Source organism: Grammomys surdaster, unplaced genomic scaffold, assembly GCF_004785775.1.
Source record: "Grammomys surdaster isolate TR1022 unplaced genomic scaffold, NIH_TR_1.0 238, whole genome shotgun sequence".
In the NCBI taxonomy this organism is placed as follows: Eukaryota; Metazoa; Chordata; class Mammalia; order Rodentia; family Muridae; genus Grammomys; species Grammomys surdaster.
The window spans coordinates 4,185,819-4,205,292 of record NW_021604683.1 but is presented as its reverse complement, the minus strand read 5'-3'; the positions used below and the strand labels follow the sequence as shown (position 1 = coordinate 4,205,292).

At 50.6% G+C, this 19,474-nt stretch overlaps 3 protein-coding genes across 6 annotated transcripts; 2 read left to right on the top strand and 1 right to left on the bottom strand.

The window, feature by feature from the left end:
- Window positions 1-1,353: 1,353 nt before the first annotated feature.
- On the top strand, window positions 1,354-2,336 carry Lkaaear1 (LKAAEAR motif containing 1). Its single transcript, XM_028774011.1, has 4 exons — window positions 1,354-1,378; window positions 1,501-1,922; window positions 2,003-2,125; window positions 2,201-2,336. The coding sequence occupies exons 1-4, from the start codon at window positions 1,354-1,356 to the stop codon at window positions 2,258-2,260; spliced, it is 630 nt and encodes a 209-aa protein (XP_028629844.1). The 3' UTR covers window positions 2,261-2,336.
- Window positions 2,337-5,223: 2,887 nt separating this feature from the next.
- Rgs19 (regulator of G protein signaling 19) lies at window positions 5,224-10,517 on the top strand. Of its 4 annotated transcripts, none has more exons than XM_028774113.1 (6): window positions 5,224-5,310; window positions 7,640-7,745; window positions 7,869-7,990; window positions 9,476-9,550; window positions 9,641-9,875; window positions 9,957-10,517. In XM_028774113.1, the coding sequence occupies exons 2-6, from the start codon at window positions 7,716-7,718 to the stop codon at window positions 10,143-10,145; spliced, it is 651 nt and encodes a 216-aa protein (XP_028629946.1). In that variant the 5' UTR covers window positions 5,224-5,310; window positions 7,640-7,715; the 3' UTR covers window positions 10,146-10,517. The 4 variants fall into 4 exon arrangements, with proteins under 4 accessions (XP_028629946.1, XP_028629947.1, XP_028629944.1 ...); XM_028774114.1 differs by lacking the exon at window positions 5,224-5,310 and adding an exon at window positions 5,420-5,505; XM_028774111.1 differs by lacking the exon at window positions 5,224-5,310 and adding an exon at window positions 5,570-5,831.
- An 836-nt stretch (window positions 10,518-11,353) lies between these two features.
- On the bottom strand, window positions 11,354-18,693 carry Tcea2 (transcription elongation factor A2). Its single transcript, XM_028774109.1, has 10 exons — window positions 18,552-18,693; window positions 16,081-16,143; window positions 15,716-15,821; window positions 14,849-14,939; window positions 13,478-13,608; window positions 13,148-13,204; window positions 12,692-12,846; window positions 12,471-12,617; window positions 11,702-11,773; window positions 11,354-11,517 (listed from the first exon to the last, which is right to left on the bottom strand). Exons 1-10 carry the CDS (start codon window positions 18,618-18,620, stop codon window positions 11,509-11,511), a joined length of 900 nt encoding a protein of 299 aa, XP_028629942.1. The 5' UTR covers window positions 18,621-18,693; the 3' UTR covers window positions 11,354-11,508.
- Window positions 18,694-19,474: the final 781 nt, after the last annotated feature.

Below are 19,474 nucleotides of genomic sequence, written 5' to 3'. Positions count from 1 at the left end.
CATATGATTTTTTTATTTTAAGGGTTTTTTATAATAAAAGTTGGTTTAAAAATTAAATTAGCTGGGCAGTGGTGGTGCACACCTTTAATCCCAGTACTGGGGAAGCAGAGGCACATGGATCACTGAGTTCAAGGCCAGCTTTTCTACAGCTTTCCATGACAGCCAAAGCTACACAGAGAAACCCTATCTCAAAATAAATAAATACATAAATATTAAACTACAGTAGTTATTTTTTAAATCACTAAATTGAGTGCAGCGTAGATTATAGAACTCTAAGGCCTGCCATCCAAGTTTAGAGGCAGTTAGGGTTTAGCAAAATTTAAGTAGCAAAACTTAAGTCTCATCTTGGTAAACCTCTAGACCCTTGAGATCCCAAACTTACCCCAAAGTTGATGAAAGGGGGTCCTGAGTTCCTACAAGGGCTTAAGGTGGACCTTAGTCACAAAGATATTTTGTAGGAGCTATGCCCAGAAAGCTAGCTCCAAAGAGCCTCTACAGCCAGAACACTACCCCCAAGACTGGAACAGTGAATCTGAGATACAGGGTCACTTCGAAGGAAACATGGAAGAGGACCTGAGGCAGGACACAACACATACATGACCCTAATCCCTGTACCTTGGTGCTAGCATAGGGGCATACTGCACTGTGTTGGGAGAGGGCGGGACTCCAGGTTGCTAGGCAACATAGTCAACAAGCCCAAAGATTCAAAACAGAGGCGAGTCTTCCCACTGAAAGGGCAGAAAGTATGAGAGTGTGAGGACCTGGGATGGGGAGGCCTAGATGGTGAGCTGTTAGGTGGGCAAGGGATTAGACAAATTTGGGGAAGAGCACTCAATCGTGTCTCTACTCCTCATCCACAGGAAGTCAGGAGCTTCAGCTAGGTTAAGGATGGTTGCTAGGGTTGGTTTCCTTTCCCTCTCTGAGCCATTCCTCTTTTGTCTCTTCTTCCCTGGGTTCTGCTCCCCACGTCTTTGCCCATGAGGAGATAGGGCAGGAGAACAGAGGCTTAGCTTCCCTGTGTACATATGTACACACAGATCCAAACACACATATACCTACAACACCATTCACATACACATTCAAGCAGATACGTGTAGACACAAACACAAGGTGGGGTCCTCTGCCCAAGGTATCATGAAGGGCCATGCCCTTAACCCTACCCCAATCAAAGACTAGGGATCAGGGAACAGGATCAGACCAGTCTCTGATGATGCAGAGATAGGAGACACTGAATGACCCATGACCATAGTGATGTAGGGTGTGGAGCAACAATGGCATGCATGTAGGACAGTCCACCAGGTTTTATAGTCCTAAATTGGGTATACTACTAAAACTGGAGAAGATCAGAAAGTCATGGCCTACTGCAGATATACACAGGGTCAGCTACCAGTTTAGGGATATGAGTTAGGTGGCTACAGGAAGTCCCCTAAATACAGAGCTGGAGCTATAGTGACTCCATAGTCACCTCTAAGTGACTGGACATCCCCTTTTCTTCCACAGACGGGAGCATGCCGTCCCCAGGAGTAAAGGGTGCACGGGAGCGGGCCAAAAAGAGTGCACCTGGAGCTGGAGCTGAAGCTGGAGCTGGAGCTGGAGCTGGTGAGAAGCGCAGGAAGGGCCGGTGGACTACAGAGCCTCCGAAGCCAGGCTGGCCATTGACTCAGGAGAAGCTGGCAGCTATGTCCCCCACACTACGCCGACGCCACCTGCTCTTTGGCGACGTACTTGACGACATAGGAGAGGTAGCCTCCATGTTTCCACGTGAATCCGTGGAGTTACCCTACGGCATGCCCGACCCGCGCACCTGGACGCAGGCATTAGAGCTACCATCTGAGCGTCAAAATCGGCTTCTGGGCATCCTTAAGGCCGCAGAAGCTCGGGGCCGAGTCCGCGCCCTGCGGTTGCGCTACACTCGAATGCGGGTAGGCAGAAGGGAGAGGACCCAGAGCGAGGGTACTCCTCTAGCGCGCTCACAGAGTTGCTCAGTAAACTTGATTCCCAGGCAGAGGAAATCACTCTCCTGATCCAAAAGCAGAGCTCTGCGCGCGCCGCCATCCGACTGGAACTGTTCCTACCACCCCAACTGAAGCCCACGAAGATCCCTGATCCTCTGGACCGACAAGAGGTGCGGGGAAGCCCCGAGACGGGTGGGAGGGTACCGTGCCTCGCCACATACTAGCCCCAGTCCCTCTCTCTGCAGCGGAGGCGTGTTGAGACAATCCTGGAAGAGGAGGTAGATGGCAACATCTTCCCGCGATGACCGAGACCTTGTCGGTCAGAGACCCCAGGTTACAGCGGCTCCCCACCCTCTCATATAAAGTTCTTTTTCGAGGGTTCTCAGGTCTTTCCCCTCTTTTTCCCCTGAGCCCCCAAGAGAAGGACAAACATGGATGCTGCCTCTCCTACAGCCACAGTCGCAGAAGTAAGGAGATGTTGGTAGGTGGATACTCCTATCTCCCAACAGCCTGAAACTGGTGCACTCCAGGGTCATAGATGTGGGAGGCTACTAGTGTGGGAAAGGATAGGAATGAACCTGCCTAGACACCAGCACCCCTGGCAATCAGAGCTGTCTCCAAAGTTGGGGTCATTCTATCTGAGGACTGGGGTGGCATTATGGGAGGGGGAAATGACTGCAAAGCCAAAACTGGCCTTTGGAGAGTCCAGCTGTGCCCAGATGACCAACAGGTTGTAAATGGGGTGATCACTCCAAGGCCCCTGGATGGTGGGACAGAAAATTCACTCACAGCCTCCCTTCCATCAGAAACAGCCTCCTGTGTCCACTCATCCACCAAACACAGAGCACAGGAAGGAAGCTACCCATCCCATTCTGACCACTGGACTCTGAAAAGCCCCTGGTTTCTGGGCAGCTCATCTTCCTCTTCTCCACAGCACTGGCTTCTTGGCCTCTTGGCTCCCTGTCCTTGTCCTCCTTTCCAGCCCCTCCCCATCAGGCTGCATAGAGGTGGAAGTTCCAGAGAGATAGACAGTTCCCTGTTCCTGCATGGAGGCTCCCACTGGCTCTGCATGAGATAGAGAACAGAAGGGAGGAAAACGACTTCAAAACTGTGGTCCAGAAGGATCTTACTCACTGATGGCCAGTTCCTAGGGCTCTGTTTCCTCAGCTAGTCTTCTCCCCCCTGCACATGACCCCTCTCACTCTCTGGCCTGTTGCTGCCCTAGGCCTTGATCCAAGCCCAGACTGAAGCATTCACAAATCAGCAGCAGCTCTCAGGAGGAGGGTTGGAGATTTCTTGACAATGGGAAAGATGACAGAGACAGGGAAATGGTAGGTTTGGACATGGGTATGGACAGGGAAAAGGAGAGTCTCTTCATCCAGGAATGATGGTCTCTCTTACACACAGATGTAGATCTCCAATGACAGTCAATTACACTACATAGTAACCAATACTGGGCTCCTCTGGCCAAGCTCTAGACCCCAGAATTTTGTCTTAGAGATTTGCTAAGTGAAAATTTTCACCTACTTTGTAAAGTCATACCATTGTTTCATCCCCATTCTGACCCTGCATTTCTTCCTGGGGTTATAGGAATACCTAAAGTCACTGCAGTCAGTGTCCTACACAGTGAGTAATCCACATAAGTACTTCAGAACAGAGGTCTGAGAACAAAGACAACCATCAGAAGGCCAGTGGCACAAGAGCTCCACACCAAATGTCAGACCAACTTAAGAGTGCCACTTGATCTGTCCATCAGTGAGGGACTGACTGATTTTACAGAGGCAGTTAGAGAAGTCTGCATAGGATCCCTGTCTGAAGAAAATCCTATAGGGATACAAAGCCTGTGACTCATGTACAATCAGGTAGGGCTTGTAAGGAGCTGGAGTTCCTCGCTCTCCAGCAGAGTATATTGGGTTCCAGATCCATCCCCACTGGCATCACTTACTTAGTGCTGCTGGTCTCCTTCCTGGATTTAGAGGCATTTTCTGTGCTTAGGGAAAGGTGCTGAGAGCAGATGTAGGGTGGCAAAGGACAAGTAGTTAGGCATGTAAAAGGAATTAAGAGGAAAACATACTGATTTCTACCCACAGTCATGCCCACACAAACACTGCAGAATCAGGTTTTGTGGCCTCCATCAGGTACTCATCCATTTCTACTGGGCCTCCATGTTCTGACCTGTGTCCACCTTTCAGGAATATTATCTAAACTATAGTAACTGTTCCTGTTCAGATGGGCTTCTTAGCCTTTACCTTACTTTGGAAGCCATCAGCTTGGCAGCCAAAGGATTCTGTGGTCAACTCATAAAGCCCCCAATTGTTCTCTTCATTCTGGACCCCTAAGGGGCAACATCCTGCCTCCTCACCTCTTACCCCATCCCTTTCTTTCCTGTCTCCTATTCTAGTCCACTGCAATCACTTCCTCTGCCCTGCCCCACTGCTCATGTGAAGCATCTCCTTTGCACCTCTGACTTAGTATGTATGATGTAGTATGTGAGCATAAACAACTGGTGTGACTGAATGGTGTTTTGTTTGCAAGAACTGAACTGGTCAGGCTGTGTGTCCTGTGCTAAGAAGAGCAGGAACCACATGGCCCAGTGGATCACATTCTACAGACCAGGACTAAAGCAGAGTTAGGGCCTCTGGACACTGGCCCAAAGCATGCTGGGATAATGAACTAATTCAATTTTATACCCAGTGACAAAGGATATGAAGAGTTGACCAAAGAGCAAGGCCATTTGTGGTAAAGGCTATCTTGGTGCAGTTTGAGAGTTCAGAAGGGACTCAACCAGGCCCCAAAAACATTCGGAGTAATTCGATGTAAGAACCTACTTGCACGGTGCCCAAACGCTGCAGCTCCTGAACCTCCCTTTTGGGGAAAGTTCAAATGCAGAGTAACAGACTAATGCTTTGTTACAGACCAGACTCAGAAAGGCTAAGAGTTGGCCAGACCGGGTAGTAACACAGGCCAGTCCTTCCCAAAGGCCTCGTCTAAATCCAGGCAAGCCAAGTAGCACACAGGGCTCAGCTCTGGTGCCCAACATTGCACTACCACATAAACGCTGGGAAAACCCAGCTAACAAGAACGGAGCGCCAGCTCAATCTACTGTCTCTGTACGACTCACCCCTCAGGGTCACCATGCCACGCTACCGCGGGACAACACGCCAGCCGCGGGTGGGGCACGGGAGCGGGCGCGGGGCGGGGCACTGCGGGCGAGCAGGCGCTGGGGCTCGAGGAAGTCCCGGCCCCTCTCTTTGGGGAAGTACCGCAGAGGCGCCTGCGCACTGCGCCTGCGCCCCCTCCCCGGCGACCAGCGGGACTTCGGAGCGCCCGGGCGGCGTGACTCGGGGACGCGGCGGTGAGTGCAGCGCTGGACCGCGGATGGGCCCCAGCGATATAGATGCCGGCTCTGTTCCCGGACTAAAGTGACCGGTCCACGTGGACCTGGGTCGCAGTAGGACCGGAGCCCACCCCTTGCGCGTGGGGGAGGGAGAGCCGCAGCAAGGTTCCCCTTTTTCTTCAGCTCAAAGCGTTGAGAAGTGATTGCTCAAAGGTGGGGGCCGGAAGAACCCAGGTTTCCGTGTCTCCTGCTCGCTAGCCTGGTGGGGAGGGGCCAGACGAGACTCCCGATCTGCCACCTTACCCACCCTTCGAGTTGCGTCCGCTAGAGAGTTGGCTCGGCGAGCCATAGGGGTGAATGCTGTATCCCCGGCTTGATCTGAGCGGAACTCTGTGAGCCTTTCTACCTCGAGTGTGCCTGGGAGTACATCTTGCTGTCTGACTTAAATCCTTACTGCTTTAGAGCACGCCCCTTCGACAGCCAGGGTGGGGCCCAGATCGAACCTGGCCCTCCTTCCCCCATCTGCCTTTAGGTCGCTGGTGAGTTGGGCCCCATGGGGAATTCCTTAAGAAAGGGGTGGGGGCATCAGAGACTGCAAGAGGGACTGAGAAGACCAGCCCTCCAGACGGCCCCACCGGCAGAAAAGCAGGAACTGGGTGGGGGCCTACCATTCCACAGGTGGGCTTGGGCAGCTGGGTTCACCATGGTGAGAGGCCTGGCCTGCCATGGAGGCATAGGTAGGACAATAACAGTGTTGGATGGAAGTGAGAAAGAATCCTCTGTCAGCCCCCCTCCCAAAGGTTGACTTTTTTTCCTGGAATTTTTTTTTTTTTCTGAGTGGGCTTGGACGATCTTTTTGCTTCTGTGGAGCAACACTGACAGCCATTCACCAGGAAGCTTCTGTTCCCAGAGACCCAATTTGCTGAATCTGGCCTCTTAGCATAGACTTGGGAGGCCAATGCCTGGGAGGCTTGGGGAGGAAAGGTGCCCTCCAACAGCTGAATGTCGGGCAGGACAACCCTGTCAGACTCTAGGCTCTCCTTGCCCAGAAAGGAGACAGTAGTGAAGAGCACCCTGGACGACATGGGTAGTCCCAACTGACTTTTGATGAGTGCAAGGAGCTAGGACCAGCTAGAAAAAGGGTAGGGCACCCACTGGACTCCAGCATCCAGGCTCCATGTCCAGTCAGCTGATTGGAGATGGACCCTATGAAGGATGGTCTGCAGGGTGATGGAATGAGGAATGACGATTTTGGAGAGCATGGAGACCTCAGGCTACTCACCCTTTCCCTGGAAACTCAACCCCAGGAAAGTATAGCCCAATCTACTGTGTGTCCCGATTTGCTTGCTTGGAGACTTGGGACCCCACCATCTCAGAAAGCCTCAGGTGGTGAAGCTGCCCAGTATACAGGGATCAGACAGAAACAGGATTTAAAGGCCTCTGCTGGATGAAGGGCTACAGGAGGGTGAATTTCATTGAGAAAATGTGACTTATGAGAGGATGGTGGATAAAGCAGAAGGCTTAAAGCCTGGATGGCCTCCACCTGGACAGAAGTGGGCACAGGCTGGGGAGAAAGGAGGCATCCAAAACTGCCACCAAGGTGCTGATTGGATGCTTTGCTTCTATTTGTCTGGGGAACACTGGAATTTGAAGTCAGCTTTCAGTGGCCTAAGAGATTCCTGGAACCCCCTATGAAGGTATGGGCTAACATCAAGAATGATAAACCATATGAAAATCCACTGAAGAGCCCAAGGTTCCAGCTAAGCACTTTATCCTCCTACATTGCCGCACCAGCTTCTGTATCTAGGGAGATAGGTGGAATCCAGGGTGAAAGTGGGATTGTCTGAGGCAGCAGAGGACCAAAGAACCTTGTTCCTTGAGTACACACCTCTCATCAGTGCATACCTCATTCCTCACACTTCCAGAAGTCTTGTTCTGAGTCCCAGTCAGGTACTCAATGCTTCAGGCCTAGCACCCTGCACTCATCTGGGTAGCAGTTCTACCCATCTCCCTAGAGGAAGAGAGTAGTCAGAATATCTGACACCCTCCATAACCAACTTGTAGCGCCAGTCCCTTTGGGAGGGGCCAGGAGCCGGAAATCAAGAAAGAGGAACCCAAGTTTCCGGCTTGTCAGGGACTGAACAGATAGGGGTGTCTTAGAACCTTCTGTGGAAGGCCCAGCTGCAATAGCCCTGTCACTGACACAGGAATCTCCACATGGTGTAAGTAATCAGGCTTGGGGTAGAAGCCTGGAGCAGAGCTCTGACCAAGCCCTGAGGTGGGTGCAGGGGTTACAAGGTGGGTCAGCATCACGGGCCCTCAGTCAGAATTCCAACCTTCTTCTTAGATCTGCCAGGATCTTATGCTGCAGTGAGGGTCCAGAGCTGGCACCACAGAATCTGGGCAACCCCTTCCACTCACCCATGCCCACTCCACATGAGGCTGAGAAACAGGTAGGCACTCGCCACCTCTAATGGGGTTCCTGGACACCTGGGGTTCAAGATATAACCTTAGGGACATAGGCAGATGGGCAGAGACAGGAATTCTAGAGGTTGAGACAGCCCCTTCTTCCTCAGCACACAGGGCCAGAGGAGGCAGACAGGCCTCCCTCGATGTCCAGCCATGATGCAGCCCCCTCAGGACCTTCCAGTCGAAATCCCTGCTGCTTATGCTGGTGCTGCTGCTGTAGCTGTTCCTGGTATGTGGGCCTTGGGGGTACAGCTTGCCCTGGGAAGACCTCAGGGTATTTGGGAAGGGGTACATGGCTCATGGGGAGCAAAGCCAGAGTATGTAGGCCTGGGAATACATGGTTCATGAAGCACAGAACAGGGGTATATATAGTCCTGGGAGTAGCTCATGTACAGAACATGTACTTACAGAAGCACTGAAGCATGTGGGGCTGGGATGGGGTGGCATTTAGGGCTCATTCCTGGTCCTGTTCCCTAGACCCTCCAGAGGCTTCCAAGAAACTGTTGAGCCCCTGCCACAGAGTTATCACCCTGCCCAGAGATTGCTGGGCCTTGTTGGCTAGTGGTAGTACCCAGATCCTCTAGGGGACTTTGTATGGCTCTTAAATGTTATGAGTATTTACCTAAATATATATGTGTGCTGAAAATATACCTGGTGCATGAAGAGCCAGAAGAAGGCATTGGAACCGAAATTACAAATAGTTGAGAGCCAATATGTGGGTCCTGAGACTCAAACCAAGGGCCTATGGAAGATCAGCAAAAGATCACTGATCAATCTCTCCAGCCCTTCTTATACCTAGTGTACTGGGGAGTATATTATATTGCAAGAGCAAGCAAGTAGCAATCATATGGTGTCCATGCACTCACCATATACCTGTTTATTCCACTGAGAGCTGTCCAGATTCGAGATCAAATGTGTGCAGTAGGGACACATTTGAGAAGAGATTTAGATAGGTGAACAGCTGGCCCTAGACAAAAAGGTATTTGAGATTTGGAGATTTTGATGGCAGGAATACAGAAGATGGTAGAAGTTTTCTACCTTACAGCAATCTGGCCCTACACAGACTGAGAGACTCAAAGTGGGAACTGTTAAACAGTAAGCCATCCAGGACTGTGTATAGGCAAGATATAAGGAATGAAATATGAATAAGTAGGGCTCATTGGAAGTTTGAGCTGTGTTGTTGCTGAGAAGCCAGGCCTACTGGGAACTGAATTCTCCCCATAACGTTGGTTATGAGATGTACATTGTGCCTGCTGAGGATAGGCTGACAGGGAGAAACTTCTTTGGAAGCAGGGTTCAGGATCCAGGACCAGACAGGTACAGACACACTAGAGAGTCTCTTACCCTACATCAGCCAATGAGTCATACTGTTGATACTAGGTCTGCAGTGTGGATTTTTCAGTGACCTAGGGAATGAGCTGGAACTAGGATGAGGAGTATGGTTCTACCTACCCAAAGAGAGGGAGGGATGCCAGGAACCTGCAGAGTCCAACTGCTGACCAGGAAAGAGAACAGCAATCTGCATAAGCCACTTCAGTGGGGGTGGTGGTAGGGGATGGGACAAGAGGATGTGAAGAAGGTGCACTCTAGGAGCTTCCTTTCTCGTAACGGATTTACTGGTGCTAGGCATCCACATAGCAAAGCATACATATAGCCACAGAGGTGTGTAGAGAACTCAACTGCAAAAGGTAGTGCCACTTTACTTTGCCACTAGGAACCAAGAACGGCAACGAGCTTGGCAGGTTTCTCGGGAAAGCAAGCTGCAACCCCTCCCCAGCTGTGAAGTCTGGTGAGTATGGCCACCATTGTGTAGGCATGCATGTATGTGTACTTGTGTGCATGTCTCAGGCCTGACATAGTCCGGCCCTAATGCCTGCAGCACTCCACCAAGCCCTGAGGAAGTACAGAGCTGGGCACAGTCTTTTGACAAGTTGATGCATAGCCCCACGGGCCGCAGTGTATTCCGGGCATTCCTGCGCACAGAATACAGTGAAGAGAACATGCTCTTCTGGCTGGCTTGTGAGGAGTTGAAAGCAGAGGCCAACCAACATGTGGTGGATGAGAAGGCGCGACTTATCTATGAGGACTACGTATCTATCCTGTCCCCCAAGGAGGTGGGCCAGATGCAGGGATGAGTGGGGGTGACCTGGGAAGGGCACTGCCCCTCCCCCCTGACATTGGTGCCTGCCACACAGGTAAGCCTGGACTCCCGTGTTCGAGAAGGCATCAATAGGAAGATGCAAGAGCCATCGCCACACACATTCGATGATGCACAGCTGCAGATCTACACCCTCATGCACCGGGACTCCTACCCTCGTTTCCTTACCTCCCCCACCTACCGTTCTCTATTACTCCAGGGGGCCCCACAGTCCTCTGAGGCCTAGGTCATTTGTCACACAGATGTTCTAATCCCATGGGCAGCCTAGAGGCTAGCCCTGTCTCACTTGGCTGGAAATAGACTCAGTCCCAGTGGCAACTGCAATGTTCTGCTCTGTCCTAGCCTGCTCCTACTGGGGGTTCTCATAGATGGTGCCTCAGACCACCCCCCCCAGTCATGTGCCCAGGAGATGTTCTCATGGAGAAAACCCTTTATGCCAACAGGTTTGAAGCAGGAGAACTGTTAATTCAGAACCAGATGTAGGACCTCAGAGTCAGACTCAAATGAAGAGCCCCTTTATATTTTATATATTAACTTTAAAGTTGGAAATATGTCCTTACTGTATGTTTTATCAAAAGAAAAAAAGAGACCTTTCACATTTGTGTGTATTCCTCTACATGCCAAAAATCATGATGAGTATTCTATATTTTTTAAAAACAGAAGCCTCTGTTTATCCCACTGTTGGGGTAGGAGATTGGAGAAAAGGATTATCTATCCAGACTCTACCTTGTGCGCTGTCCCATAGCAGTAGCCTTAGTAGGTGACTATTGTGGGCCCTGCCCAAAGTATAGCTCTAGGAACTGGCCTCAACTCTATGGTGGGTCAGCACCCAACAAAGGCTTGAGATGCAACTAAAGACTATCCAAAACCCAGTACTTGATGAAATGTCTTCCCAGAGGCTGATGGGAACAAGGCTGATGGTCTTTCTAAAGAACCTAGACCCAGCATCATCTTAATCTTACAGGGCCAATAAAGCAAAGCATCCACTACTTTGTTCCTCCAAGTTGCTGGAAGCTTCAGCAATTTGAAGCGAGAATTGACTTCAGTTCAGAGACCATCCTCTCCGATGGGTAAGCAGAGTGAAGGACAAAGCAAAACATCCTGAAAGGTCACCAGGTCCTGAGGCTGCCATATCTGGTGAGAATGGGTGAACACTGGGCAAGTTCCTGCACCAGCCCACACAGCCAACATGGTGGTACATATGCAAGCATTAGCAATATCCTAGAATCATATATGAACAAGTAATCTCTCCAAACATTAGACAAGCTCTTGTCTATAATATTGCGTCACCACAGCTTAGCATAAGTGTTGTCTGAGCCCAGGGAGGAGAGATCTACAGTACAGCAGTAGAAGAACAGGACCCAGCTGAAGCCTGTGGTTAGCCCATTAGGAACAAGGCCAGAGGAAGGCAAAAAAAAAAAAAAAAAAAAAAATCATTTAATAATGAGAGACAAAGACAGAAAGGTGCACACCAGGCAGACTGGAACAGGGCATGCCACCTCAGGGAATCTCCAGAGAAGCTGTGTCCACCAAGAACATTGCAGGAGGGACAGTGTTAGCCATGGCCAGGGCTATGTCAGTACAAGGGCTCAGCAGAACTGCAGGAAGGCAGGGAAATGTCTAGCCAAGGTCCCACATAACCCCCTAGGGCAGAAATAGGATAGGCTCCATCCCAGACTCCCAGGCGGCTAGCTGGATAAAATGGGCCCCCCAGTTCCTACTTCAGGCCCAATGTGCATCGAGACAGGCCTGGAGGCAAGCATTCTGGGCCCACCCACCTACCTTCCATCGATTCCCACACTCGTTGCAGACAACATAGGTGGTCATGGGCTCATCGGAGCTATGGGTCTGCACCTGTGGGGTGGGTGGCTGAATCCCTGGTTTTGCTGCCCTGATCTGGGCACTACGTTCTTATACCCCCACCCCGATCTCTGTTGATTTGAAACTGCCCAGTAACTTACCTCAACCTTCTAGAATTAGACCTATAGAGGAAGTAGATTATCCTAACAGAGGCCTTTGTGGCCCTGAACAACTGTGCTCAGTAGAGTCTAGAATGTTGGATAAGTACAGGATTCCCAACAGGAGGGTCTATAAAGTAAAAGGATCAGCAGAGATGCCAGTGGCCTTAGCCATATTGGAGACTCAACAGCAAACATTATTCCACAGGGCCTGAGCCGTGGGAACTGAGCTGCTCTGCCTCTCAGGTCCAGCCCTCTGCAGCCTGTTGCAGATGATGGCAGTTTCCACAAGCCCTAGAGCTATCTACCAGTGAGACCATCTTAATTTAGTACCCTCTTCCTAAGCCCCCAATGTTCCTTGGAGTCATAGCCTTCCCTGAGTACTTCAACTTCCATCTCCATAGCAGGATCTGAAGGTCCCATAGCTACTGACAGACAGCATATTATACTCCTATCTGTCCATGCTGGGCATGGCCAAGCCACTTAGCCTTGGCACAGAGCCTTAGACCAAAAGTAGAGACATAGGTGGTACCCAAAAAGAGGATGAGTGTACCCTGAGGTTCCTAGACAAGGAAGATAGAATGGACCCCAACCTGTGTGTAGGTGCAGTTCTTCTTCCTGCACTTGTTGCAGGTAAATAGGTCAGTCTGTGTGCCACCTGTACGGGCCATCTGGTGCTCACGGATGGCCTCCTTGGTCATGGCCTTGCGGATCTCCTTCAGCTCATCACTGGCCATCTCCTAATAAAAAGGGTAAAGTGTTCAACCTATAGCTCTGCAGAAACACCTGCCCCAGCCTTTCCAGGGGAACTCACCTCTGATGTCATCACAGCTATCTGCTGGGGTGTAATGGCACCACACAAGACATTCCGCCGTAGGCCAGGGTTCTTAGCATCTTTCAGGTTAGAGATTCGGCTCCGAACACGATTCTTGTACTTCATGTCAGTGTTTCCCACATCCAGAAAGATGCGTGCAGGTATTTAAGGACTCATCTGAGGTTTCTGATCTCCTCCCCCTCCTGGGAGTCATATGGGGAATGTTCTTCCCAGGTTCATGGAGATGAGTCTACCCACTCAAGACCTGTGGTGGACCGAGGGCCTATAGTGTTGTGCCTTCTCTAGGCCTATTCCTGTTTGAGACCTAGATCTATCTAGTAGGTAGTCACTGGGTAGCCTACAGTTATATCCAATAGCTACAGGAGAAGCACAACTCAGTGGACTATAGACTATTATCAGAAGCCCTTGACCCTATATGGCCTGTACAAAGGATATACTCCTCGATCTGAGATGACAGATGCTCACAGTTCACACCAACGGCCAAGTGGTCATCTGTAAGAGAGAACCTTCACTTGTTTCCCTCACTGTATTTTTTCCATTTGCCACCCCTCTGCTGGCACAGAGCCCTAGAAGCTAAATAGAACACTTGCATTCCTGGGAGACAGTTCCCAAGACACAGATGTTGCAGTAACCCCCCAAAACCTTAGCCTCTTTGCTAGGTCACAGTGAGCTAAAGAGAAGAGTTGTCTCTCCAGCAGCAAGCTCTGAAGAAGGCAGAGACCCAGGCCACTTAGTGGGTCAAAATCCAGACCTTGTAATACTCACGGTCAGTTTGCAGAGCCAAAGTCAGCATCTCTCGGCATTTGTTTCGTACAGCATCACAGGTGATGGGCACTTGCGGAAATGTGGTGATCCTTGGAGTGGATGAGGTCTTAGGTGGGTCTGGCTTCTTGCAGCTAGAGAGACAAAGCCTTCTGGGCTCAGACTGAACCTGCTGAGCTCAGCTGTACATCTCCAGTAGCTGATGATACCTCTGGGTGGTCCCCTGACCTTTCCTAGGCCACAGGTAATCCCCAGAAAAGCAAATGTGGATACCATGCTGACCTCCAAAGTCCATTTGCTCTATAACTAGGACCAATGATTTCATCTATCCTTAGTTCAGCCTAGAATGTCTGTGTGTTATGTCTTCATCAGATCAGAGTATTGTCTAGAAGGTCCACAGAGTCACAGATCACTCCCTAAGTGGATGTCAGCTCCTCAACAGTCAGTGTCTGAACAACACTCCATGGTCAAAATGGGATGAGATAGTCTTGCTACCTCCAGAGTGTTTCTCAAAAGACCCAAGACATGGGCCATGCTATGACAGATAATGGCAGAACCAGGCAAATAATTCTAGTTGCCTGGAATAAAGATGAGATGGGAGGTCGCCCAAAGTCAAGGCTTAATGTCACAGGTAACCCCACTCAACAGAAATGAAATTGGGCAAGGATTTCCTCAAGTCTGGGCCCAACACAAGACTTGCCCAAAATTCCTGCTGTGCCCACCAGGCCCTTTCCTCACACCACCTCTGGAAATCAGCAGCATCAGGTGGCTTTCCGAAGCAAAATCAACTGTACTATAGCTCAGGATATAACATCATATCAGGAATGCTACACTGAGTCCAGAGCTTAGCCTGTCATGGCCTCAGACCAGCCTCTGGTCAAAGTAGTCTCTCATCTATAGGCTGTTTCTACTAGTGCTCCTAGTCTCCATGTTAACAAGGCTACCCTGACCACCTTTAAAGCAATGGTGTTCCCGCACAAATGTGGAGATAAGAGCTGGCCTCCCTCTAGCTCTGGATAGCATTTGCATTAAAGGACCCATTCACCAGTCCTGATGAATAGCAAAAAGATAGGGTTTGAGGAAGTAGGCAAGGGGGCCTGGGGCTGGGCCAGCCCTGTTGGATAGGAGCTCCTTAATGAAGGTCTCAATGAAGCCAGTGACAGACAGACACAGCCAGACATCTCAGATGGGCAAGAGGGAAACTGAGCAGTGGGACAGTATCCAGCATGAGGCTGACAAACCTTGTAAATCACACCCTGGAGAGGGACCTTCCTTCAGGGCAGTAACCAGGCAAACGGACACCAGACTCCTTTTCCCACTGAGGAAACTGAGTCAAGAGGCATAAATGTATGTACCTGCCTTCAGGTACACTACCTGATATCCGTAGTCCCTGAGGCATCCTTTGAGGAAGATGTAGGCAAAGGTGTGCCCCTCCCTTGATCCCTGGATTTGCCATCAGAAACATCTGCCATTATCAGAAAACAGATGGTGTAGACTGATCAGGAGTAGGTAGCCAGGTGAGAGCCCAGCCTCAGCCTGGCCGTTATCCTTTCTGCTTAAAGCTATTTGACAGGCAAGGTGCCAGACTACCAGACCTTCCTGCTGATCCCCAGCAAGACCACCAGCCTCTTTGGGACCCACCCTCCCCAATCAAGCCACTGTGGGATTCATCAAGGCTCAACCCAGCCAAAAGCCAAACATATGCCTCACATAAGGCTCCTTCTGAAAACATGGGCAAAACCTTGCTCAAAGCCTGAACTAGGGACCAGGGCATGTGACTATAAAGAAGGACAGGCCCTGTGTTGTCTCACAGAAGTAGGCAGAATCCAGGAAGGCTGCCTTCCTAATCAATAGAACCATCTTTACGGCCTGGTTGTCCACTGTCCCCAGAAACAGTTGCTGTCTACCTAGTTCACCTCTTGGATAGGTAGCAGTCCCACCTCCTCCCCCTTCAGCTGGAGCATCCTGACCTGGACCTCCTTTTCTGTTGGCCTCCTACAGCTTGAAAACCTCCTCTGCAGCAGATACCCTTGTCTCAATGATCATGCCTCCCAGGCCATCACCTCCCCATCACAACAGATGACATCCATCTTCTATCATCTTCATCCTATAACCCAGGGATGGGGACTTTCTGATCTATGTCTGTCATATCCCACTATGTATAGATTCAATCAGGATAGCAGAGCCAGCACTCTATGCTGTGCTGACCAGCAAGAGCTGCCTTTACATTCTGAAACTCACCCAAGAGTTTCTTCCAGGACTTGATAAGGGACTTGGCAAGTGCAATGAGCTCCTCGTCTGAACTCTGCTTCCGCAGAGCATTGACAGACATCCCAACACGAGTGGACTGCAAGGCAAGTGGCCTGAATCAGAGGTGGTAGGGGTCTGTTCCAGAGGCAGATCCTCACCAAGGACTCTTGGTTCCCACAGTGAACAGCTGGGGAATGGGCAGGGACAGAAAACCCAGGGCACCTACCTACCACCTCTCCTTAGAACAGTTGTTTGTGCCAATTAAGCCACATGGGAGTTAATATAGGGAGCCCTGCTAGACACACTTGGAATTACTGTCTCTGGAACCATCCTAGATCAGGACAGGAAGAGCTTACCTGAAGCAAGTGCAATGTAATAGGCATATTTTTCAGCTCCCGCAGCAAATCCATGGCTCCTTCCTAGAAGGAAAATGGACATTCATAAAGGACTTTAAACCTTAGTGGATGCTGGATAGTGGCAGTACATGTCTTTAATCCCAGCATTCAGGATGCAGAGGCTGGTGAATATCTGAGTTCAAGGCCAGCCTGGCCTACAGAGTTAGTTCCAGGACTACACAGAGAACACCAGTCAGGGGGGCTTAGTGGACAATCCCACCTCTTCGTGATCACATGGAGGACAACTTACATGTCAGAAAGAAGCCACTCCTCTACCTTGAGATTCCCAGCACTGCATACTTGTTCCTACATCACAACAGGGGCTTTTTACTGCCATAGGGCAGGGATAGAGGCAAATAGCTCAATAGCACTGAAATCAAAGTTCAGGTGTTTTCTCACCCAGCATCTATGGTGATCTCCAGATATCTTGGTAACCACAGGAGGAAACTGAACAAACTACTAGATTAAAAAAAAAAATGCCCCAGTTTCTGCTCAACATGGAAGGGCACTCAGAAGTATAACTCAAGTTCTTTAACCTTAGTCCATCTATGCCATGGTAGTAGAGCAGCCTACCATCAGTGTAGCACTACTCCTGGGTATTGTAACAGACAACCCTGGTTTCCTTCCTCTGCCCTGGTTTTTCTTCAGCATCTACAGACAGCCTGCCTCCAGCAGGCTCTTCCTGTTCCCACCTTAAAACCCTCTACCTAAACTCTCAGGAATCTCTACTCCAGCTACAGATTTGCAAAGTAACAGTACCATAGTCAACGAGGTTTATCAGAGGCACAATTATTGCTAATTTAAAACTACCAAACCTGGTGACACAGGCCTTGTCAGGAGGCTTGGACAGGAAGATCAAAAGTTCAAAGCTTACTTGAGTTTCAGAGTGAATTCAAGATTAGCATAGGCATCCTAATGAGACATTGTCTTAATGTAAAGAGAGGGTCATGTAAACACAGCTGTGGTAAAGCACTTGCTTGGCAAGTTAAGGCCCTGGGTTCAATACCCAGTATCAAAGGGGAGGTAGGTGAGATGACTCAGCAGGTAAAAGTGCTTGTCAACAAGCTGTACAACCTAAGTTCAATCTCCAGGTCCCAACAGGTAGGAGATAACCAATTTCCAGGAGTTGTCCTCATACTTACACACACACACACCACAATAACAAATGTAAAATATATAAATTTAAAAAAAAAAAAGGGAAGGATGGTAGTTTTTCTTAAAGCCAGCACCTACAAGTCCCATAGTCCCACTTTTTATCTCTTTTCCAAACTGGCCACCACCCTCCTCTGCCTTGTATTGTAACAGACAACCCTGATTTTCTTCCTCTGCTCAAACCTTCCTTACTAGTGGTGGCGGCTGGGGCTGACCCTTCAATTTGTGTGAATTGTCTGCTCAGGCTGCAGCCTTGGTCCATGGCCCTAAAGCAGGCTGTAGACCAATCAGCCCTGAGGTGGCTGACTTTCCTAAGAAGACCTGATCCTTGGAGCCAGGTGCACTCATCTACCACAGCCCTGCACTCCCACAAGGAAAGCCCAAAAAAACCACCAGCTGTTCTAAGGAGCCTCTCAGGTTCCCGGAACCTGTACAGGTTCCCTTCTCAACTGTACGATCCTATCTGTGGCCTTCCATCCTTACAGTATCTCCCTATGGATTCCCACCCTATCTCTGCCACCCTCAGTTCCAAGTTTAATATCCTTACCAGAAAAGGCTTCTGCAGCCCAGGTGATTGCAAAGTGGGTTCTGTTTCCAGTGTAAAGGCATATATGGGAACTTAACCTGCTTCCTACTTTAGAGGGTCCTAACCCTCCACCCCCAGAGCAATCCTGCTCATACCCAAAAGCCGTCCTGCAGCCCTCTACTTCAAGCACAGTCCTGGGGAGGCTGTACAGACTCATGACTCAGCCACCATCTGGGCTGCCCTAGGAGAGGTGCCACGAATGGTCTAATCTTAAGGCCACCTCCTAGTCCCTTCCCACCCACGAAAGGCAAGATGCAGGTGCCATCATCCCCTAAGGATGCTCCCGAAAGGCTACGCAGGTGACCACGGTCTCTGGACTGCCAAGCCCACAGTGGCCAGGGGCCAGGCAAGGGGCAGTTATCTCTACTGTCTGCCCAAACCGACTTGCTGTTGCCTGAGGCCTGACTAAGCAGGGGAAAAATTTATTAGAGAAACCTGGCTCTGAAGGGTGGGGGCAGACAGGGGAGACAACGGCTGGGCCAAGAACGCCCGTGGCCACCGCCGGGCGACGAACAGAGGACAGCTCTCGGTCAGCGTGGCGTCCATTGCGAAGCGGCAGTCTCAGGACAGGCTGGAGGGCGGGCATGGGCAAGGGGTCTCGACTGAATGGGCTAGGTATCATCCTGCCCGAGGGTAGGTTCAGACGGTCTCCGCGGAGCGGGGCCCCAGGGTCCTGGCGGCCCGCGCCCCTCACCGCGTTCTTCCTGGTCACCATTTTGTCCAGCCTCCGGGCGATACGAGCAATCTCCTCCTCCTTGCCCATCACTACCTCGGTGGCGGCGAGTTGCGCCGGTTGCGCCGCCCGGCCCGACCTCGGCCGCCGCCGCCTCGATCCGCGGTCCAAACCTCCGCCTGGCGGCCGCGTGCAGCACTATAAAAAGTCTCCGCCCCCGGGACCACAACTCCCAGACAACTGCGCGGCCTGCGGCCCGCGGCCCGCTGGAAAAGGTAGTTCCGTAGGCACCTCCGCGGGACCACGGTCTCACGTGCCCAAGGAATGCCAGGGAGAGGGTGGAACTAAAGGAGGGAGGAATACAGCCCTACTGCGCTCGGGTCTTTAACTCAACCCATCTGAGCCGCTTGCCCTGGCGGCCCATCGCGCCTTCACTGGTCCACTCCGGACTTCACTGGTCGCCCCTACTTCCTAGAGCCTCTCAGCTCACCTCACACACTTCATTTGGTGCCAAGCCGAGTTCGGGGCTTTCTTGCCTTTTTAGCCAGGAAATAGAGGCTCATGCCTTTTTAATTCCAGCTCTGGAGAGGCAGAGAGTCAGGCAGATCACTGTGAGTTCAAGGCCAGCCTAGTCTACAGAGCTAGTTCCAAGACAGCCAGGGCTACACAGAGAAACTCTGTCTCGAAAAAAAACAAAAAAACAAAACAAACAACAACAACAAAAACCTATTCAGATTCTGAAGTCAACCTAACAGGGCATACATCCCAAGTTCTGCACGTTGCTATATGTCCCAGTCTCCCAACCTGTGAAGTGACAATGAAGTGGCTGCAATCAGGATCATCGGATTCACATTATACACTGAGAACAGGGCAGGATACTGAGGCAATCAGGTACTGAAGCAGTACCTCATGAAGACTATAACCATGCCCAGGAAAGGGAGAAA